Source organism: Melanerpes formicivorus, unplaced genomic scaffold (genome assembly GCF_026170545.1).
Source record: "Melanerpes formicivorus ecotype bairdi unplaced genomic scaffold, bMelFor1.0.p_v2 SCAF_18, whole genome shotgun sequence".
Taxonomy (NCBI): Eukaryota; Metazoa; Chordata; class Aves; order Piciformes; family Picidae; genus Melanerpes; species Melanerpes formicivorus.
The window spans coordinates 2,971,969-2,993,173 of NW_027142370.1; the positions used below are offsets into that span (position 1 = coordinate 2,971,969).

The following is a 21,205-nucleotide window of genomic DNA, read 5'->3' on the forward strand; positions in this document are numbered from 1 at the left end:
GGGGAACAGCGTCACCGGTGTTACTGGTGTAACTGGTGTTACTGGTGCTGCTGGGGTGCCGCAGCTGTCGCAGCTGTCATCGGTACGGCTGAGTTCACTAATGTCACTGGTATTACTGGTGTCACTGCTGCGGCTGGTGTCAGGCATGTCACCGGTGTCACTGCTGGCACTGGTGTCACTGGTGCCACTGGTGCCACTGCTGGCACTGGTGTCACTGGTGTCACTAGTGCTGCTGGTGTCACTGGTGTCACTAGTGCTGCTGGTGTCGCTGGTGTCACTGGTGCCACTGCTGGCACTGGTGTCACTGGTGTCATTGGTGCAAGTGTCACTGGTGTCACTAGTGCTGCTGGTGTCACTGGTGTGTTACTGGTGCCACTGATTCTGCTGGTGTCACTGGTGCCACTGGTGCAAGTGTCACTGGTGTCACTGGTGCTGCCAGTGTCACTGGTGTTACTGGTGCCATTGGTGCCACTGGTGCCACTGCTGGCACTGGTGTCACTGGTGCAAGTGTCACTGGTGTCACTAGTGCTGCTGGTGTCACTGGTGTGTTACTGGTGCCACTGATGCTGCTGGTGTCACTGCTGTCACTGGTGTGTCACTGGTGTGTCACTGGTGTGTCACTGGTGTGACCGGTGCTGCTGGTGCCACTGCTGTCGCTGGTATCGCCGCTTTCGCCGGTCCTGCCGGTCCTGCCGGTCCTGTGCCCCCTCCGCGGCCACTCTGCCGCCGGAAGGCGGGGCGTGTGCTGAGGGGTGTGTCCCGTTGGGCCCTCCCCCTCCCGCGAGGGGCAGTCACGTGGCCGGGGCGCCCCCTGGCGGCTCTCCTTTGTCCGCGCGCGGGCGGGGCGGGCGCGGATTGGCGGCGGCGGGGAGGGGCGAGGAGGGGCGGCTCGATCGCGATTGGTGAAGCCAGCGGGGCGGGGGTAGAGGGGCGGGGCGACGCGGCAGGGAGAGCTCGGATTGGCTCGTAGAAGCGGGGCGGGCGGGCTAACGGGCCCGGGCGGCGGCGCGGGCATGGGCGGGGGGCGGCGCTGAGCGCGGCCGCTCCGTGCGGGGCCGGGGCCGCTGCGTCCCCCCCCCGGTGCCTCCCGGTGTCCCCCCCAGTGTCCGGTGCCGTCCCCGGTTCCCATGGACCTGGACGTGGACTACGAGCGCCCCAACGTCGAGACCATCAAGTGCGTGGTGGTGGGCGACAATGCGGTGGGCAAGACGCGGCTGATCTGCGCCCGCGCCTGCAACGCCACGCTCAGCCAGTACCAGCTCCTGGCCACCCACGTCCCTACCGTCTGGGCCATCGACCAGTACCGCGTCTGCCAGGAGGTACCGAGTATCAGGGGCACCGGGGGGGAACAAGGGGGGCTGGACCTGGGGCCGTGACGGTGGCTTTCCCTGTCCCGATAGGTGCTGGAGCGCTCCCGGGATGTGGTGGACGAGGTCAGCGTCTCCCTGCGTCTCTGGGACACCTTTGGGGACCACCACAAGGACCGACGCTTTGCCTATGGCAGGTGGGAGCACTGGAGCCCCGAGACCTAACATTGGCACCCAATCAACCATTGGCACCCTGAGCCCTGACATCAGCACCTCAACCCACCTACAGCACCCTTAGCCCTGACACCAGCACTCCAACCTGCTGCTGGCACCCCCATCCATCACTGGCACGCTGAGCCCCACCACTGGCACCCCCATGTGCCACTGGCACACTGAGCCACCAGCACCCCACCCCTGGCACACCCACCCACCACTAGCACTCAAAATTCTGCTGATAGTATCACCCGTAACTGGCACCCCAAGCCCTGCCACCATCACCCAAACCCTGCCACCGGCACCTGTCCCAACCCCAGCATCCCGAGCCCTGCCACCAGTACTCTGGGCTCCTCCACCGTCACCCCCACCCACGACTGGCAACATGAGTCCCTGGCCCTGCCCACCTGGGGGGGACACGTGAGGCTGAAGGGGCCCCTTGGGCTGTTGCCAGCCCCCAGAGATCAGCTCTAGCACCCCAGAAGGCCCAGAAATGTCCACCTTCTGCCTGGGGGTACTGTGGCTACCATGGCCCCAGCTTGGGCAGCAGCGGGAGGTGTCCCCAGGCTGTGGCCAAGCGGTCACTGCCCCCCCCGCCCCCCCCCGTGCTCCCAGGCTGTAAACACCCCCTGGTTCCCGTGGCCGCTGGCACGTCCAGGCTCTTATCGCCCGCCGCACTATGCCAGCGCGGCTCGGTACACTCTAATCTCCTCTCCGCACGGACCGGGGCCAGCGGCGGAGGGCTAGGGTGGCCCTCCAGGGTGGGGGGACGTGGGGGATTCCCTCATCCCGAGGTGTCCGCAGCGCTTGTTGCTACCGGCTCTGACCCCGCGGGGTGCCGGGTGCCAAGTCCCGGCGCAGATCGGTATCGCCTGCGAGTGAGCGCCGGCTCCCGTGCTGGCCGGGGGCCCGCGGGAGGCGGCCGGTGGCTTCTATCTTGGTCCGTGTCATGGGCCCGGCTCCAAACGCGCCTCTTGGTCACGTCTCGGCGAGGCACAGACTAAAAACAAACCGGGACTGGGGCCACGTGCCTGCCCCCCAACCTGCCTTATAAGGCCCCAGGGGCTGCAGGCACCTGGGTACCTCTGGCACCTCCTGTGCATCCCCTGTCACCTTGCCCTCGGAAGCTGCTGGCAGGGTGGTGACAGCGTTGCAGCGTCACACTGGGTGTAGGGACAGGGCTCAGGTTGGATGATCAGGGTAGATCCCTGCAGCTCTGCATGTGCTGGAGGCTGGCACATGCTTTGGCACTCACCTGACCGCTCCCTGTGGGCACCGTTGTGCACTCGCTTGTGCTCAAGTGCTGCTGTGGTTCTGTGCTGGGGCAGGAAATGCTGTACCAGAACTGTGCCATACTGTGCCAGTCCTGTGCCATGCCAGCCTTGTGCCATGCCATGCCATGCTCCACCAGCCCAGTGCTATGCAATGCTGGTCCTGTGCCATGCTTTGCCAGCCCTGTGTTGTGTTTGATGGGCAGTCCTTGGTTTGCCCAACTGTGAGGATTCAGAGCCAGGTGACCTCGAGCTCCCTTCTCTGTCCTGGTGGCTCTTGGGGGCAGGTGGCAGGCCCCAGACTCGTGGACAGTGACTGGTGTCCCTGCACAAGGATGTGACCCCTGGTGCTGCGGCAGGGGGGTGCAGGGTGACAGCAGGGCTGCACCAGGGCGTGGCTGCCCTCACCCTCCTCCTCCTCCTGGCCTCAGGTCAGACGTGGTGGTGCTCTGCTTCTCGCTGGCCAATCCCAACTCCCTGCGGCACGTGAAGACGATGTGGTACCCCGAGATCAAGCACTTCTGCCCCCGCACGCCCATCGTGCTGGTGGGGTGCCAGCTGGACCTGCGCTACGCTGACCTGGATGCCGTCAACCGCGCCCGGCGTCCCTTGGCCAAGTAATGCCACGGTGCTGGGTGGGGGAGGTGGGCCCGGGCCCCTCGGCATGCATGGTGACGTGTTGCCGCTCTGTCCCTTCCCAGGCCCATCAAGCCCACTGACATCCTGCCCCCAGAGCGTGGCCACGAGGTGGCCAAGGAGCTGGGGGTGCCCTACTACGAGACCAGCGTGGTGGCCCAGTTTGGCATCAAGGATGTCTTTGACAACGCCATCCGAGCTGCCCTCATCTCCCGCCGCCACCTCCAGTTCTGGAAGTCCCACCTGAAGAAGATGCAGCGCCCACTGCTGCAGGCTCCCTTCCGACCCCCCAAACCTCCCCCACCTGTCATCCAGGTCCCCGATCCCCCCTCTGGCCGCACCTGGGGCCCCGCCGCCCTCTTCCACACCCCGCTCTGCGCCGACGTCGTCTTCCAGCTGCACGGCGGCCAGCAGGTCTTTGCCCACCGCGTCTACCTGGCCACCTCCTGCTCCAAGTTCTACGACCTCTTCACTCTGGAGGGGCCGCAGGGTGGGGCGGCCAAGGAGCCGGCAGCCCGCACCAAGAGCCTGGATGGGGAGCGGGGGGCTCTGGCCGACGGGGCGCGCGCCCCACTGAGGACTTCGCAGAGCGACGACGCTCTGCGCCTGGCGGTGGGGGACGGCGCGGTGCCTGGCGACGCTGGGAGCAGAGACCTGTCCTCCTGGGGCCGGGGCTTCGTCAGCATGCGCTGGGAGCCGGTGGCGGACCCGGTGACAGGGCGGGAGAAGCAGATGGCGGTGGTGCACATGGACCAGCGGGTACAGGCCGAGCCCTTCCGCGCCGTCCTCGAGTACCTCTACACCGGGCGGCTGGACCAAGCCCGAGGCGACCTGATGCAGGTGGCCACCATTGCCGAGCTGCTGGAGGTCTTCGACCTGCGCATGATGGTGGCCAACGTGCTCAACAAGGAGAGCTTCATGAACCAGGAGATCACCAAGGCCTTCCACGTCCGCCGCGCCAACCGCATCAAGGAGTGCCTGGGGAAAGGAGTCTTTGCAGGTATGGGGGTTCCAGGCGTGAGCTGGGGCACAGAGAGACGGTCTGGGGGGAAGCTGCCTTGCCTGGGAACATCACTCAGCTTCTTCCCCTCCATCTGTGGTGATCTCCATGGACCTGGCCACCCTGATCCCTCTCCTTCTGCTCTTCATTGTAGTTTGGGTTCCAGAGCCTCTCTGTGCTGTCCCTGGCACCCATGTGGCAGTGCCACACTCTCTGCGCTGGCTCAGCCATGGGAGGACCTGGGGGGGCTGAGGGGTGCCTGTCTCTGTGGTTGGGACTGGGGTGGCCAAGGGGCAACTGTCCCTGTGACAGGGGTGGCTGAGGGGCAGCTACCCCCATGGTAGGGGCTGGGGTGACCAAGGGGCGACTGCCCTGTGTGTGGGACATCCAGGGGGCAGCTGTCCCTGTGGCCAGGGCTGGGGGAGCTGAGTGGTGACTGTCCCCACGCTGAGGCTGTCCCCATGCCACCCCAGATGTGGTGTTCTGTGTGGACGATGGAGCGGTGCCGGCGCACAAGCCGCTGCTCATCGCGGGCTGCGACTGGATGATGGCCATGTTCCGGGGGGCGTTCCGGGAGAGCTACGCTGCTGAGGTGAGGGGACGGGGGGCATGGCAGGAGGGGTGACCCCGCCAGCTCTGCCACGAGGCTGCTGGCAGGACAGGGGCTCTCTGTTTGCCAGCCCTTGCCCCCAGACCTCCCGTCCCGCAGGTCTCCCTGCCTGGCACCAACTGTGCCTGCCTGCGCGCTGTCCTTGACTTCCTCTACACCGGCGTCTTCACCCCCACGCCTGACCTGGATGCCATGGAGCTCCTCATCCTCACCAACCGTCTCTGCCTGCCCCGGCTGCAGGCGCTCACAGGTGAGCCCCCCCCAACAAGACATCATCCCCCAGCCCTGGTGCCCCCCACAACTGACGTCACCTGCCAATACAATGACACTGCCATGGGGACAGAGATCGATGTGTCCCCAGCCTGTCATTAATGGAGGCCTTATGTAAGAGTGGGATGAGCCTGGCTCAGCCCTGGGGCACGGCCTGGCTGCTGGGGCACATGGCCCTGGTGAGTGTGACCCCCTCCCGCTGCTGACACCTCCCTTCACACTCCACCCCCAGAGCAATACGCAGTGGATGAGCTGCTGAGAGCCTTCATGCAGCATGTGGAGATCGATGAGCAGGTCATCATCTACCTGGAGATGACTCAGGTATGGGGTTGGGTGGCTGTGGCGTGAGATCTGTGGCTTGAGGGGACCCAAATCCCAGGGTGCAGGTGATAGGGGAGGTTGGTCACAGTGTGAGACCTCTGGATGAGACCCAAATCCCTCAGGTGCAGGTGGTGCTGGGTTGGGGTGGCCATGGCTCGAGCCCGGTGGCTTGAAGGGACCCAAACACTTGGGTGGGAGGGGGGTGACCGTGGCACGAGCCCTGCAGTCTGGGTGTATGCTGCCGTGGTGCCCCCGTGCCACGCCTGCCGCGCTGTGCCCGCAGTTCCACAACGCCCAGCAGCTGGCCGCCTGGTGCCTGCACTACATCTGCACCAACTACAACGACGTCTGCCGCCGCTTCCCCCGCGAGATGAAGTTCATGTCCCCAGGTAGGGCGCAGGCAGGGCCGGGGGGAGCGGTGTGGGGGGTGCCAGGCTGCGGCCTGACGCCCCCCGGTGCCACACCCGCAGAGAACCGGGCGCACTTCGAGCGGCACCGGTGGCCGCCGGTGTGGTACCTGAAGGAGGAGGACCTGTACCTGCGCTCGCAGAAGGAGCGGGAGAGGGAGGAGCAGCTCCAGCGCAAGCAGCACCCCCGCAGCAAGTGGTGCTTCTGGAGACCCTCGCCCCACGTCTCCTGAGCCGGGCAGGGGGGCACGGATGGGACCGGGGGGGACGTGCGTGCCCGCTCGGCCCCACGCCCCAGAGGGCAGCTGGTACCCCCCGGCGCCCCCCGGCCCGGCTGTTTACAGAAGCTTGCTGGGTCGTGGCTCATCCTCCCCTCCCTGTCCCTCCGTGCCTTTCACCGGCACGGGAGCGTGGCCGAGCTGTGCTGAGCCGTGCCAGCCATGCCGAGCTGTGCCAGCCACACCAAGCTGTGCCCAGCCATGCCGAGCTGTGCCAGCCACACCAAGCTGTGCCAGCCACGCCAAGCTGTGCTGAGCTATGCTGGCCATGCCAGTCTGTGTCAGCTATACCAATCTCTGCCAGCCATGCCAGCCATGCCAGCTATACTAATCTGTACCAGCCATGCCAAGCTGTACCGGCCAGACTGAGTTGTGCTGAGCTCTGCAGGCCGTGCCGAGCTGCGCCAAGCTGTGCCAGCCATGCTGTGCTGTGCCAACCTGTCTCAGCCTTGCCAAGCTGTGCCATGCCAGCAGGGCTCCCTCCACCCTGGTCAATGCTGGTGCTACCTCTGACCGAGCAGTATTGTGGGGCTGGGCAGGGGGGGGCACTCTGCCAGCCTCCTCCTCCCCTCCCGGCCCCCCGCTCCATGCCGGGTGCTCCCCGGACAGGGCTTTCTGGTGCTGTATTTTCCCCCTGCCAGAGGCAATGGGGGGGCCAAGCTGTGAGTGGGGTTGGGGGGGTGGGCATGGGAGTCCCTGGGTGCTTGTGTGGTTATAAGGGCTGCTTTTGCTGGGGGGGGTGGGCAGCCTGTGCCCCCCCTCCCAGCTCATCTCCGTGCCTTGGACGTGCCCCCGCTGTGCCACACGTGGGCTGTGTCACCCTGGCAGCGTGGGGGTCATTGTCCCCAGCCTGGGCCCTCCAGGCTGAACTGCACAACCGTTTTTACACTTTTTTACCCCCACCCCATGAGCACACCGGCCCTCGGGCCCCCCTCCCAGGGCCCCCCTCCCAGGGCCCCCCAGCACTGTGAGCGGGGCTGCCCATGCCTCAGCATCGGCTGTTTTAACCTTTAATAAAGCCTTTTGTAATGGGACTGGGCTCTGCTCTGACTGCTGCCCCCCTCCCCAGCGTCCCCCACCCTGGGGTTCGTGGCTGTCACACACAGAGTGGCAACCCAGACACACCCCCACAAAGGAGTGCCAGGGAGGAGGCTTTATTCAGGTGCATGTATCATGAGGGGGGAGGGAGGAGGTTATACATCACATGGAAGGTGGTGAGGAAGAGGAGTGTGGGGGGCTGACCCCACCTGAGGGGCATAGCTGATAGATGGGGGTGTTTGGGGCAGGGACATGACTGGAGCACACAGGGTGGGGGGGATATCTGGGGTGCATGGGGAGGGGTCTGTGTCCCCATACTTTGGGGTTGGGCAGCATTGGGGCAGGTCAGATCCCTGGCCACAGCTCTCACTGCAGCATAGCAGGAGGGGCTGGGAGCTCTACCCCCATCCCAGGGCCTGAAATAGGCTGAGTTCAACCCATAGCACTGGGTTAGGGGGCCCCCTGTGTCATTGTCCCTCCCCATCCCTGTAGGGCCCTGGGAGTGGAGCTGCAGGCCAAGCTTGTCTCTGGTGTCCCATCAGCGGGGACAGGAGGGCTGGGCAGGGCAATCCCCCAGGGAAGGAGCTGGGGCAGAGCCTGGGGGGTGTCTGGCTGCAGTGACTGCCCCCAATCCCCAATTCCAGGTCTGGGTCAAAGCCAGCTTAGGAGAACACAGGGCAAGATCAGGGGGATGGGGCGAGGGGACAGGACACGGCAGCGACCCACGGGGGTGCTCCTGGAAAGCTCCTGGCAGCTGCCTCTGCCTTTTCCAGCCCTGAGCACAGCTGTGGCCTCACACATCTGGCCGGCAGCCCTGGGCTTGGAAAGTCCCAGCACGGGAACCCACATGTCCCCACAGCTCCCTGAGGAGAAGAGGCTCCTCTCTTCCTCCTCCTCCCAGGTAAGTGTCGCCTTGGGGCTGGGTGCTCCCACGGGTGCTGCACCCAGGAGACGCCGGCACCGCCCCGGCTGGGACCGGCTCCTGAGGCTCTGCGGGCCGGAGCAGCGTGTAACACAGGTTTGACCTGGACCCACTCCCGTCTGAATCAGGCTGGGAAGAGAGGAGCTGCTTCTGCTCCCAGCCCTGCTGCCAACACCGCCTGCCCTCCGGGAAGGGCCGGAGGGGCCCTTCCCACCTCTCCTGGGGTCCCGAGCAGCTGGAGCGGCTCCAGGGCCACGTTCCCCATGTGTGGACACGGCACACAGAGGGCAGGTTTGGCGTGGGAGCGATGAAGATCCCGGCTCAGCTCTGCTGTCGTGCAGATTTCCACCCCGGGCGCCACGGAGCAGAAGCTGGGGGGTGGGTGCGGGACCCCCTCCTTGCTCGCGGTGCCGACAGCCCCAGGCGCCGCCGCTGCCTGCCGGGTGTCCCTGTGCCGTGCCCGCCGGCAGCCTACGCCCGGCCGTAGCGGAAGATCTCGCTCAGGTCGTAGCCGGTGACGGCGAAGGAGAGCCCCTCGGGGTCACAGAAGCGGGCACCGCACACCTGGGTGTCGGTCACACACTCGGCGTGGCAGTGCTCGATCTGCAGCAGGGCAGAGGCAGCCGGTGGCAGTGGCCAGGGGGGGCAGAACCCACCGCAGCCAGGTGCCAGGCCCCTGCCTGCCTGCGGGGGCATCGCCGTGCGGCAATGGGCAGGGACTGTGGCTGGGTCAGTGGGCTTGCCATGACATGGAGTCATGGCATAGAATCATGGAATCATTTTGGCTGGAAAAGACCTCGAAGATCAAGTCCAACCCTTAACCCAGCACTGCCAGCTCACCACGAAGCCATGGCCCTCACCACCACATCCCCACAGCTTTGAAACCTCTCCAGGGATGGAGATTCCATTCCTGGGCAGCCTGGGCCAGGCTTTGACAGCACTCAAGGGGAAGAAATCATGCCTCATGTCCAACCTAAATTTCCCCTGGCACAACTTAAGGCCATTCCCTCTTGTCCTATCACTTGCTGCTTGAGAGAAGAGACCAACCCCCAGCCAGCTCCAACTTCCTTTTAGGGAGCTGTAGAGAGCCAGAAGGTCTCCCCTCAGCCTCCTTTCTTCCAGACTAAACAACCCCAGCTCCCTCAGCTGCTCCTCACAAGATTTGTGCTCTAGACCCTTCACCAGCTTCATTGCCTTTCTTTGGACACACCCCAGCACTTTTATGTCCATCTTGGAGTGAGGGGCTCAAAACTGAACCCAGTATTTGAGGTGTGGCCATTACAGGGGAAGGAACACCAGCACTGGCACAAGAACCACTGCTGCTTGGACAGATCAGCAGTGGCACCACAGCCCCACAACATCTCGTGTGCCATGAACATGCCACAAGCTCTGCACTGAGGGCTGCCACCACCCAGACTCACCTCAACATCATCAGTGTCTGGGTTCCTGCTGAGCTTCCAGACATGAACAAAGGAGTCCTCTGCACCCGACAGCAGCTGCAACAGGAGGGGGCAGGAGCTGTGGGCACCTGGGAGGCCAGAGGGATGGCACAGAGGTGGCAGTGCCACGTGCTGGGGCAAGCGAGCAGCCCCTTGCCACACTCCAGGCTGGCGGGATGCGGGGTGGGATGCGGGGTGGGATGCGGGGTGGGATGAGGGGTGGGATGCGGGGCGGGATGCAGGGTGGGATGCGGGGTGGGATGCAGGACGAGGATGTGGCACACGTGCCATGGAGCCATGGCACAGCCAGGCCTACCTTTCCTGTCTGCGGTGCCAGGTCCAGGGCGTAGATCCAGCGGGCGTGAGCGTTGACCTCTGCGCGCAGGACGCCGCTGGCTGCCTCGTACAGCCGGATCTGCCCGTTCCCGTAGCCCGCAGCCACGATCCCCTGCCACAGCTTCACGGAGGAGCAGGAGCAGCTGGGCACAGGGGGGCCACAGAATCACAGAAACATTCAGGCTGGGGAAGACCCTCAGGGTCACCAAGCCCAGCCACTGATCCTGCTCTGCAAGGGTCACCCCTAAACCATAGCCCCAAGCACCTTCAAACCCCTCCAAGCTCGGGGACTCCACCACCTCCCTGGGCAGCACATTCCAAGCCCTGACCACTCTTGCTGGGAAAAAATGTTTCCTCATGTCCAGTCTAAACCTGCCCAGTGACAGCTTGAGGCCGTTCCCTCTTGTGAGAAGAGACCAGCACCAACCTCTCCACAACCTCCTTTCAGGTAGTTGTAGGCAGCAGTGAGGTCTCCCCTCAGTCTCTTCCAAACTAACCAGCCCCAGCTCCTTCAGTCTCTCCTCACAAGATTTATTCTCCAGGCCCTTCACAGCTTCCTTGCCCTCCTCTGCCCTGGCTCCAGCACCTCCACATCTCTTGTACTGAGGTGCCCAAAACTGGACACAACATTCAAGGTGTGGCCTCACCAGAGCTGAGTACAAGGGCACAATCCCCTCCCTGCTCCTGCTGCACACAGCATTTCTGGCACAAGCCAGGATGCCTTTGGCTTTCTTGGCCACCTGGGCACACTACTGGCTCCTCTTCAGCTGCTTGTCCCTTAGAACCCCCAGGTCCCTTTCTGCCAGACAGCCCCAGGCCTGTAGACAGGAACATGTGCTACACCTCCTCCCCTGCCAGCCCCAGACCCGTGTGCTGGGGGCTGATGCTGGGTGTCCTCCCACCCCTCACCAGACACTGGCACAGTTTGGCCAAGGATGTCCAACACCAGATGCCAAGGAGAACCCCACCATGTGGCTCCCTCCTACCCATGGGCTCACCCAAAGGCCAGGATCTTGCTGAGCAAGGTGAACTCCTCTCCAGAGCTCCAGACACAGAGGGTGCCAGCGTCATCAGCAGTCACCACATCGCCAGCTCCAGCCTGTGAAGCAGAGGTGGGGTCAAGTTGGCTCTGACACTGGCAGAAAGTTCTGGTTGCTCCAGTTCCCTGCACCACAGAAGCTGCTACAGAGCAGAGCCAGAGCCAACAGCAGAACAAGCTTAAAGTTTAACAGGTCACAGAGTGCTGATGGCTTTGGTGAGCAAGTGGGGCCTGCCTGGCTCCCCTGGGCACCGCAGCTCAGGCACGTCCACCTTGGGCAGTGTTAGTTCCACCTAGCAGGAATTTTAGGGAGAATCCCTGTGTCCCCTCCCTCCATGCCCAAACTTGACACTCCTCACCCCCCAGCACCTGGGACTGCACACTGGGGTCTGTCTCTTGCCTCAACCACAGAGCAAAGTCCAAAGAGGTGTCAGAGGAGTCAGCACGGGCAGGGGCAGGGACCAGAGTGGGTTCTGCAGAAGCCAGCCCCACCAGGCTGATTTGGAATCAATTAATGCAGGGGAAGCCCCAACACAGGGAACATTCATGTGACTAATTAGGGAAGGTGTCCTGGTTGGGAAGGGGGCAGCCAATAATGAGGAGCCAGGCAGTGCATCTGCACTCTTAGATTGGACATGAGGAACAATCTCTTCCCCAAAAGAGTTGTCAAGGGCTGGCTCAGGCTGCCCAGGGCAGTGCTGGAGTCCCCATCCTTGGAGGGGTTTCAAAGCCATGGAGATGTGGTGCTGAGGGTCATGGCTTAGTGGTGACCTGGCAGTGCTGGCTTAAGGGTTGGACTCAGTGATATTAAAGGTCTCTTCCAAACAAAAAGATTCCCTAATTCCACGCAGAGATGTCAGCCAGAAGGAGCTGAGCTGCAGGAAGCCAGTCCAGGAACCTCTCCCAGTGGCCCAGGATGGCCCTGGAGACACAGGCAGGACACATCCTGTGCCCTTCTCTCAGGGGCTGCTGCAGTAACTCCCAGGAGCTCTTAGTTCATTTTAATTATTCACAGCCAGTTTTGCTCATTTGCTTTTGTTCCACAACCCTGGAACACATCCTGTTGGATCATGGGATGCTCTGGGCCAGCAATGAGCCTTGCTCTGTGGGTGTGAGGATCAGGTCCTTCCCCACCCTTGCTGCTCCTCTCCTTGAGCACTTAGGTTTCCAGGGCTAAGATCCAGCCAGCTGAGAAACGTGGGGACCAAAGGGGGGAGAAGGCAGAGACCAGCTGGGCACTGATGGGATGAGGACAGCTTGGGCTGGTCTGTGAGCTTGGGCTGGCCATGGCGAGCCCCGGTGACCAGGGTGAGGAGCTGCACCCCAGGAACAGCTCACCACAGCTGGGGACTGGGTGAACCTCAGCTCCTGCAGCTGGTGTCCCCAGGATTGCTGAGGGGATGGCTGATGTCCTCACTGCCACCCCTCTGGCACCATGGACCCCACCAGCTCCCCCAGCCAACAGCCCCAGCCTGCCGCATACCGGAGCCTGGCCCAGCTCCGAGGCGATGTCGGTGATGGCGGCGCGGTGCTCCTCCAGGACCTCGCTCACGGTGATGTTTGTCCCCTTTGGGGGGATGTCAAACACGAGCACCGACCCAGAGGAGGTCCCTGCAGACAGGACAGAGCAGGGATCAGCAGAGGGGCTCATCCCACCTCACACCCTGGGGATGAAGCCCCAGAAGGGCACCTTGCTTCCCCTGAGACCCTCTGGTCCTGTGGGGCCGCTCCTCATAGATGCTGCTTGCCAAGCTGCCTTCTTCTCAGCCCACAACAGCTCCAAGGCCAACCCCAGCCCCCCTCACAGAATCCCAGCATGGTAGGGTTAGAAGGGACCTCTGGGGATCGTCTAGTCCAAGCCCCTGCTAAAGCAGAGTCACCCAGAGCAGGCTGCTCAGGATCACAATGTCCAGGAGGGTTTGGAATCTCTCCAGAGGAGACTCCACAACCTCTCTGGGCAGCCTGAGACAGGGCTCCAGCACCCTCACAGCAAACAATTTTCTCCTCCTGTTCAGATGGAACCTCCTGGGTTCCAGTTTGTGCCCACTGCCCCTTGTCCTGTCCCTGGGCACCACTGACAAGAGTCTGGCCCCAGCTTCTTGTCTCCCATACTTTAGCTCTGGCTGAGCATTGCTCAGCTCCCCTCTGGGGCTGCTCTTCTCCAGGCTCCACACCCCCAGGGCTCTCAGCCTTTGCTCCTCACAGGGATGCTCCAGGCCCCTCAGCATCCAACCTCTGCTGGACTCCCTCCAGTAGTTCTCTGTTTCCCTCTTGAATAGGAGAGCCCAGAACTGGACCCAGTACTCCAGCTGTGGCCTCCCTAGTGTGGAATAGAGGAGCAGGAGAATCTCCCTTGACCTGCTGGTCACATTCCTCTTCATGTACCCCAGGAGACCATTTGCCTTCTTGGTCACAAGGGCACATTGCTGCCTCGTAGTGAACTTCTTGTCCCCCTGCACTCCCAGGTCCCAAGCTGCAGAGCAGCTTTCCAGCAGGTCACCCCTCACCTGTCCTGGTGCAGGAGGTTGTTCCTCCCCAGGCACAGGACCCTGCACTTGCCCCTGGTGAACTTCAGCATTTCCCTCAGCTGGCCCCACGTTTTCCCTGGGGCCCCCCTCGCCCCCTCTTCCCTTCCCAGCTCACCCACGCAGATGAAGTGTCCTCCAGCTGCAGCGATCCCTCGAGCAAACACTGCCTGTGCTGCAAGGAAACCAGAGCAGGGCCTGACCCCGGGCAGCTCCCAGCATGCGGGAGGGCAGCGCCGTGCTGCGAGGCACCGCGAGCCCGGCCTGGCCTTGTCTTCAGGGTGAGCTCTGTCCCTGCCATGCTGGGCCCTTTCTGTGCCCCTCCCCAGCCTCCCTGGGGCCCCATGACACCAGGACAGAAGAGGCAGTAAGATTCAGAGACTTTTTCCAGATCCTTCTGCTAAGCTGCTCTGTCCTGGCTTGGTCCCAGCTGGGTCTGGGAGTGAGGCTGCTTGGGGGAGATCCAGGCCAGGAAGGACCAGGCTGCACTACAGGAATCATGGAGTCAGGGAATGGTTTGGGCTGGAAGGGACCTTTAAATATAATCTAGTTCAACCCCCCTGCAGTCAGCAGGGACATCTGCAACTGGGGCAGGTTGCTCAGAGTCCCAAACAACTTGACCTGGAATGGTTCCAGGGATGAGGCATCTATCACTTCTTTGGGAATCCTGGGCCAGTGTCTCACCACCCTCACTGCAAGCCTTTCTCCCTTTCCTCTTGTCTAAATCTCTCTTTTGGTTTCAAACCATCACCACTTGACCCATCATTACAGACCCTCCTAGTCTGTCTCCAGCTTTCTTAAAGGCCCCTTTACTGAGAGACCACCAGAAGGTCTCCCTGGAGCCTTCTCTTCTCCAGGCTGAACACCCCCAACTCTCCCAGCCTGGCCTCACAGCAGAGGGCTTCCACCCTCCCAGCATTGCTGTGGCCTCCTCTGGCCCTGCACCAACAGGTCCCTGTCTGTGCTGAGGACCCCAGAGCTGCCCCAGCACTGCAGGTGGGGTCTCAGCAGAGCAGAGCAGAGGGGCAGAATCCCCTCCCTGCCCCTGCTGCCCACAGAGCTTGGGCTCAGCCCAGGATATGGTCTGGTCTGGACTGTGAGTGCTTGGTGCCAGCTCATGTCCAGCTTTGCACCCACCAGCAGCCCTGAGCCCTTCTCCACAGGGCTGCTCTCCAGCCCTTCATCCTCAGTCTGTGTTGATACCGGGGACTGCTCCAGCTCAGGGCCAGGAGCTTGCACCTGGCTTTGTAGAACTTCATCATGCAGTCCCACCTCTCCAGGTCCCTCTGGACGGATCCTCTCCCTCAGGTGTGTCACCTGCACTACTCAGCTTGGTGTCACCAATTCACCTGGGGGATGCTCTCCGACGTCCAGCGCGTGCCAATAAACCATGACGGAGCCATCGGACTCGTACATCTGGGGAGGAAAAGCAGCAGCATGAGGGGCAAGAGGCTGGGGAAGCTTCTTTTATGGCTTCAGACACAACAGCAGAGAGTGGCAGCTCCCTGGGTACACAGCAGGACCCTTAAAAGGTCCTCCCAGACCCCAGCTGTCCTCACAGTGAGTTCATCCTCCCATGGTCGCGACCTCACTTCCCACCCTCCACGGAAACCTCCTCACCTGGATCCCTTTCTGGGAGGTCAGCACCAGCAGGACCCGTGATGGCAGGACACACCATGCAGCCTGGAAGGAATGGCAGCTTAGGAGGGGGCCAAAGATGGGTCAGCCCCCACCATCTCACCTGGGACAGGCTTGTTTCTGGCTTCTCTCACAGGCTACAGGAGATCTCTCCAAGGTCTCACAAACCTTCTCAGGAGGCTCTTTCCCTCTGCTCCTGCCTGTAACTAGGCCCCAAACTGAACTCAGTATTCAAGGTGTAGTCTCACCAGTGCTGAGTACAAGGGGACAATCCTGTCCTGGTCCTGCTGGCCACACTATTGCTGATCCAAGCCAGGATGCCATCTGGGCACATGCTGGCTCATGTTCAGCTGTTGTCAAGCAATGCTCCCAGCTCCTTTTCCACTGGGCACTTTCCAGTGACTCTGCCCCAAGTCTAGAGTGTTCCTGGGGTTTTTGTGACCCAAGTGCAGGATCCAGCACTTGGTCATGTTGAATCTCATCCCATTGATCCAGCAGAGCATCCCAGACCTCCAGCAGGTCGACACTCCTGCCCAGCATTGTGTAGTCTGTGAACTGACACAGGGTGTGCCTCGATCCCCATGCACAAAGAGACTGAACAGAGCTGACCCCAGTCCTGACCCCTGAGGACGCCAGTGGTGCCCATCCACCAACTGCATTTAACTCCCGTTCCCACCACTCTGGCCCCAGCCATCAGCCAGTTCTTTACCCAGAGAAGCGTCCACCACCCCCCGGGAGCCCTTTGTCCCACCCGCAAGGGGCCATGGCCCCACCACAGCCCCTAACCTGGGTGAGGAGCGAGGTGCTGAGGGTCGTGCCCGCCTCCTTGGCCGGTAGCTGCCGGTGGGTGAAGCCGAGCCCGTCGGCAGTGACCAGGCTGAGGCTGGGCCCGTGCACGGCCCCGAAGCAGGTGAGCGGCCGCCCGCCCGCCCGCAGCACGCTCAGGTTGTTGTAGAGAGCGGCGCTGCTGCTCCGCAGCGGGACGCTCGGCTCCTTCCGGTACATCCTGCGGGGAACGGCACCGGGCAGCTCCGAGGGGCCGAGCCGCGTTGGGGCGCAACATCCCAGCAGCAGCCTGAAGCCCCGCCACACTCCCCGTACCCTTCGGGCCCATCCCTGGTGTGATGCATGGAGCCCCCCTGTGCTCCTCCCGGGCTCTCTGTAGTCCTCCCACGACCCCCGTAACGCTCCCGGGCCCCCGCCACCCTCAGGAACCCCCGCCCCTGGGTTCTCCCCTCGTTCCGGATCCTTCGTACCCTCCCTCTTCAGACCACTTTAACCCCCCTGGGCCCCCGTACCCCCTCCCGGGACCCTGCTTCTCCGAGACTCCCCGCCCCGGGGTTCCCCGCGGTCCACTCTCCCGGGGCGCTTAACCACCACTCGGGACGTCCATCCCCTCTTCCAGGACCCTGTTGTCCCCAGGACCACCCAGCCCTGGGGATCCCCCACCCTGGGCCCCCTCTTCAGACCACCGTACCCGTCCTGGGCTCCCTTTTACCCCTCTCTGGACCCTCATACCCTTCCCGGGACCCCAGTAGCATCCCCGGCGCCCCCCCACGCCTTACTCTGTGTCGGCCGCAGCCATGGAGACGGCGTCGCTCGGCGATGACGTAAGCGCCGGCGCTCGGCGATGACATCACGGGCGCGGCGGGGGCAGGGTTGTCATGGAGACCGGGACGCCATCCTGGGGGCATGGGCGAGGTGGGGGGAGCGGGCTGGGGGGAACTGGGATGGGTGTACGGGGTGTGCAGGGGAGCACTGGGATGGCCTCTGGAGTACTGGGGTGTGTTGGGGAGTGTTGGGGTGTGCAGAGGGTGTGCTGGGTGTGCTGAGTGTGCTCTGCGGTGTGCTGAGTGTGCTCTGGGTGTGCTGAGTGTGCTCTGCGGTGTGCTGAGTGTGCTCTGGGTGTGCTGAGTGTGCTCTGCGGTGTGCTGAGTGTGTGCTTGGTGTGCTGAGTGTGCTCTGCGGTGTGCTGAGTGTGCTCTGGGTGTGCTGAGTGTGCTCTGCGGTGTGCTGAGTGTGTGCTTGGTGTGCTGAGTGTGCTCTGCGGTGTGCTGAGTGTGCTCTGGGTGTGCTGAGTGTGCTCTGCGGTGTGCTGAGTGTGTGCTTGGTGTGCTGAGTGTGCTCTGCGGTGTGCTGAGTGTGCTCTGGGTGTGCAGAGTGTGTGCTGGGTGTGCTGAGTGTGCTCTGGGTGTGCAGAGTGTGCTCTGCGGTGTGCTGAGTGTGCTCTGGGTGTGCTGAGTGTGCTCTGCGGTGTGCTGAGTGTGTGCTGGGTGTGCTGAGTGTGTGCTGGGTGTGCTGAGTGTGCTCTGGGTGTGCTGAGTGTGCTCTGGGTGTGCAGAGTGTGCTCTGGGTGTGCTGAGTGTGCTCTGCGGTGTGCTGAGTGTGCTCTGCGGTGTGCTGAGTGTGTGCTGGGTGTGCTGAGTGTGTGCTGGGTGTGCAGAGTGTGCTCTGGGTGTGCTGAGTGTGTGCTGGGTGTGCTGAGTGTGCTCTGGGTGTGCAGAGTGTGTGCTGGGTGTGCAGAGTGTGCTCTGGGTGTGCTGAGTGTGCTCTGCGGTGTGCTGAGTGTGTGCTTGGTGTGCTGAGTGTGCTCTGGGTGTGCAGAGTGTGTGCTTGGGTGTGCTGAGTGTGCTCTGGGTGTGCAGAGTGTGTGCTGGGTGTGCTGAGTGTGCTCTGCGGTGTGCTGAGTGTGCTCTGGGTGTGCAGAGTGTGTGCTGGGTGTGCTGAGTGTGCTCTGGGTGTGCAGAGTGTGCTCTGCGGTGTGCTGAGTGTGCTCTGGGTGTGCTGAGTGTGCTCTGCGGTGTGCTGAGTGTGCTCTGGGTGTGCTGAGTGTGCTCTGCGGTGTGCTGAGTGTGTGCTGGGTGTGCTGAGTGTGTGCTGGGTGTGCAGAGTGTGCTCTGGGTGTGCTGAGTGTGTGCTGGGTGTGCTGAGTGTGCTCTGGGTGTGCAGAGTGTGTGCTGGGTGTGCAGAGTGTGCTCTGGGTGTGCTGAGTGTGCTCTGCGGTGTGCTGAGTGTGTGCTTGGTGTGCTGAGTGTGCTCTGGGTGTGCAGAGTGTGTGCTTGGGTGTGCTGAGTGTTCTCTGGGTGTGCAGAGTGTGTGCTGGGTGTGCTGAGTGTTCTCTGGGTGTGCAGAGTGTGTGCTGGGTGTGCTGAGTGTTCTCTGGGTGTGCAGAGTGTGTGCTGGGTGTGCTGAGTGTTCTCTGGGTGTGCAGAGTGTGCTCTGCGGTGTGCAGAGTGTGTGCTGGGTGTGCTGAGTGTGTGCTGGGTGTGCAGAGTGTGCTCTGCGGTGTGCTGAGTGTGCTCTGGGTGTGCTGAGTGTGCTCTGCGGTGTGCTGAGTGTGCTCTGCGGTGTGCTGAGTGTGTGCTGGGTGTGCTGAGTGTGTGCTTGGTGTGCTGAGTGTGCTCTGCGGTGTGCTGAGTGTGTGCTGGGTGTGCTGAGTGTGCTCTGGGTGTGCAGAGTGTGTGCTGGGTGTGCTGAGTGTTCTCTGGGTGTGCAGAGTGTGTGCTGGGTGTGCTGAGTGTTCTCTGGGTGTGCTGAGTGTGCTCTGCGGTGTGCAGAGTGTGTGCTGGGTGTGCAGAGTGTGCTCTGCGGTGTGCTGAGTGTGCTCTGGGTGTGAAGAGTGTGCTCTGGGTGTGCTGAGTGTGCTCTGCGGTGTGCTGAGTGTGCTCTGCGGTGTGCTGAGTGTGTGCTGGGTGTGCTGAGTGTGTGCTTGGTGTGCTGAGTGTGCTCTGCGGTGTGCTGAGTGTGTGCTGGGTGTGCTGAGTGTGCTCTGGGTGTGCTGAGTGTGCTCTGCGGTGTGCTGAGTGTGCTCTGCGGTGTGCTGAGTGTGTGCTGGGTGTGCTGAGTGTGTGCTTGGTGTGCTGAGTGTGCTCTGCGGTGTGCTGAGTGTGTGCTGGGTGTGCCGAGTGTGCTCTGGGTGTGCTGGGGAGTGTTGGGAGTATTGGGATGAACTGTGGAGTGCTGGGATGTGCTGGGGTCTGCTGGAGTGCGCTGGGGTGTATCGGGGTGTACTGAGATGAGCTGCTGAGGTGTACCGGCAGGGGTGTGGCTGCCAAGCTGTGTCTGCCCCAGCTGCCACTGCTGTTGTGTGTCCCTACAGAAAATGATCCCCCGGGAGCGAGCAGCCACCTCCAAGTCCCGGGTGGACAAGTCCCGGCAGCCCGTCGTGGCCACCAGCCATGCTGATGTGGTGTCCGGGCTGCTGCCCCAGGACGAGTGGCTGTCCCTGCTGGAGGCTGAGCAGGGGGACAGCGCTGTTGGAGATATCCTTGCCGAGCTCTTGGACCGTGTGATGGATGGGTGCCTCAAAGCTGATGTGGCTCAGCAGGTGAGGTACCCACCCCCTGCTTTCGGGGGGATCCTGGTGCCCGCAGGTCCCTCGCAGCTCCCGTTCCATGGTGTGGAGAGGGACAAGGCTGCAGGGCACCAGCAGCGCACGGTGGAAGTCTCATCACTGCCTCTGCTGGCAGCTCGTGCCCTTCGTGGTGGCCCAGGCGCGGGATGCCATCCTGCACATTGCCCAGTGGCGTTTCCTGGCACGGGATGAGGGAGATTCGGACCTCAAGGATGCAGACGGCACTTGGCAGGAGGATGAGGAGCCTGAGCCCCTCACCACGGACTCCTGGGCACAGGGCTGCGTTCCCATCCAGCGTGCTCGTCTGTCCCCGGGCGAAGGAGAGGTGAGACCGACCCAAACTCACCATGGTCCTGAGTAGCCCCAGCAGATGTTCCCTGACCTCCTGGTCTCATGCAGGAGGTCCTCAGGATGCTGCCTAGCAAGGCACAGTTGTCTCCCTCACACCTTCTGAACGTAGCCAGAGGGTCTGTGCCAAAGTGGCCAGGAGGCAAACACCCCCAGCCCACTCCAGTGACCCCCTTTGCTCTCCCCCTGACAGGTCTCTGGTGCACAGACCCTGTGGCAGCAGGAAAAGCAGGACCCCCCTGTGGTTGCTGAGACTGAAGCTCACCCTGTGTCACCCCAACATTCCATTCAGGTCCCCAACACCAGTGCCACCCTCCCTGTGCAAGGTCCATCACATCCACAGGGGCTGCCGGACAAGGTGGCCATTGCTCCTCGGTCCCCTGAAGGAAAACCTCCCCGTGCTCTGTCCCTGCTACCTCAGCCAGCCCCCAGGCCCCGCCGCCCAGCCAGGCCACCAGACCCCTGCCCATCTCCAGGGCAGCCAGAGCAGGGATGGCATCCACTGTGGTCACCCCACAGGGATGCAGAAGCCTGGCAAGGGGCAAGAAGCCACAGGAGCAGAAGCCTGGCAAGGGGCAGAAGCCAGGTGTCACCACTTCCATCTCCCTCCCGTGCCAGTCTGACCACGATGTGGCCAAGGCCGAAGCAGAAGGGAGCCAACACCACTCCAGGGGTCCCCAGGCTGGGCTTTCAACGCCGGCCCGAGCACTGGATCTGGCCACAGGTCGAGGTGCTGGACCCAAAGGACAAGCTGCTGGCACATCCCTATGGTGCCCTCTGGCACAGACGGGGATCAGAGAGGGGCAGCTCGCGGCTGCCGCAGGGGTCGGTCCCTACGAGGGGAACACAGCTCCAGGTTCGCCCCCCCGGATCCCCCCAGCCCATCGGCCACCTGCCTCAGCCACTCGGCTCTGTCCGGCTGGCCCCCGGTGTGACCCTCAGATGGGACACCGGTGTGAAGCAAGAGGTTGAAGAGGACGAGAAGGAGGAGGAGACCGAGCAGAGCTTGAGGCCCATCCACCCCACGGTGCTCCTCCCGGCCATGGCTGCCAGGCAGGCCACGGGCGAGAGCAAGTACTGAAGGCAGCACCTCCCACTTCACCCCGAGTGCTGCGGGCGGCTCCCAGCAGTCCGGGCCGGGTGGCCGGCTGGATGCTGCCCTCGCCTGGACGCCCAAGCTCCCGGAGAAGACATTGCCTTCCCACGGCTCCTCACCCGTGGCTTTCAGCGTGTTTGTGTTCCACGCGGTGTCA

The 21,205-nt window shown here is 62.9% G+C and overlaps 3 protein-coding genes across 3 annotated transcripts; 2 read left to right on the forward strand and 1 right to left on the reverse strand.

Annotated features, from left to right (window-relative positions):
- The first annotated feature begins 982 nt into the window (after positions 1–982).
- LOC137446590 (rho-related BTB domain-containing protein 2-like) lies at positions 983–7,347 on the forward strand. The gene is made up of 9 exons (XM_068149348.1): positions 983–1,319; positions 1,401–1,504; positions 3,223–3,408; positions 3,493–4,427; positions 4,901–5,019; positions 5,137–5,287; positions 5,540–5,628; positions 5,912–6,017; positions 6,099–7,347. Exons 1-9 carry the CDS (start codon positions 1,128–1,130, stop codon positions 6,266–6,268), a joined length of 2,052 nt encoding a protein of 683 aa, XP_068005449.1. The 5' UTR covers positions 983–1,127; the 3' UTR covers positions 6,269–7,347.
- WDR54 (WD repeat domain 54) lies at positions 7,032–16,904 on the reverse strand. The gene is made up of 10 exons (XM_068149351.1): positions 16,816–16,904; positions 16,037–16,256; positions 15,233–15,295; positions 14,962–15,028; positions 13,731–13,787; positions 12,571–12,698; positions 11,047–11,147; positions 10,029–10,191; positions 9,695–9,769; positions 7,032–8,876 (listed from the first exon to the last, which is right to left on the reverse strand). Exons 1-10 carry the CDS (start codon positions 16,833–16,835, stop codon positions 8,745–8,747), a joined length of 1,026 nt encoding a protein of 341 aa, XP_068005452.1. The 5' UTR covers positions 16,836–16,904; the 3' UTR covers positions 7,032–8,744.
- On the forward strand, positions 16,834–21,124 carry CUNH2orf81 (chromosome unknown C2orf81 homolog). Its single transcript, XM_068149731.1, has 4 exons — positions 16,834–16,860; positions 19,350–19,577; positions 19,720–19,929; positions 20,146–21,124. Exons 1-4 carry the CDS (start codon positions 16,834–16,836, stop codon positions 21,031–21,033), a joined length of 1,353 nt encoding a protein of 450 aa, XP_068005832.1. The 3' UTR covers positions 21,034–21,124.
- Positions 21,125–21,205: the final 81 nt, after the last annotated feature.

Bases quoted from the DNA above. Each gene is read 5' to 3' on its own strand.
- WDR54 (XM_068149351.1), bottom strand. From the start codon at position 16,835: ATGGCTGCGGCCGACACAGA. The intron at 12,699-13,730 runs GTGAGCTGGGAA...TCCTGTCTGCAG, and splicing joins AGGACACTTCATCTGCGTGG to GGACCTCCTCTGGGTCGGTG. The intron at 8,877-9,694 runs GTGAGTCTGGGT...GCCCTGCTGCAG, and splicing joins CAGACACTGATGATGTTGAG to ATCGAGCACTGCCACGCCGA.
- LOC137446590 (XM_068149348.1), top strand. From the start codon at position 1,128: ATGGACCTGGACGTGGACTACGAGCGCCCCAACGTCGAGACCATCAAG. The intron at 4,428-4,900 runs GTATGGGGGTTC...ATGCCACCCCAG, and splicing joins GGGGAAAGGAGTCTTTGCAG to ATGTGGTGTTCTGTGTGGAC. The intron at 5,288-5,539 runs GTGAGCCCCCCC...CTCCACCCCCAG, and splicing joins CCGGCTGCAGGCGCTCACAG to AGCAATACGCAGTGGATGAG.
- CUNH2orf81 (XM_068149731.1), top strand. From the start codon at position 16,834: ATGGAGACGGCGTCGCTCGGCGATGAC. The intron at 19,578-19,719 runs GTGAGGTACCCA...CTCTGCTGGCAG, and splicing joins AAGCTGATGTGGCTCAGCAG to CTCGTGCCCTTCGTGGTGGC. The intron at 19,930-20,145 runs GTGAGACCGACC...TCCCCCTGACAG, and splicing joins TGTCCCCGGGCGAAGGAGAG to GTCTCTGGTGCACAGACCCT.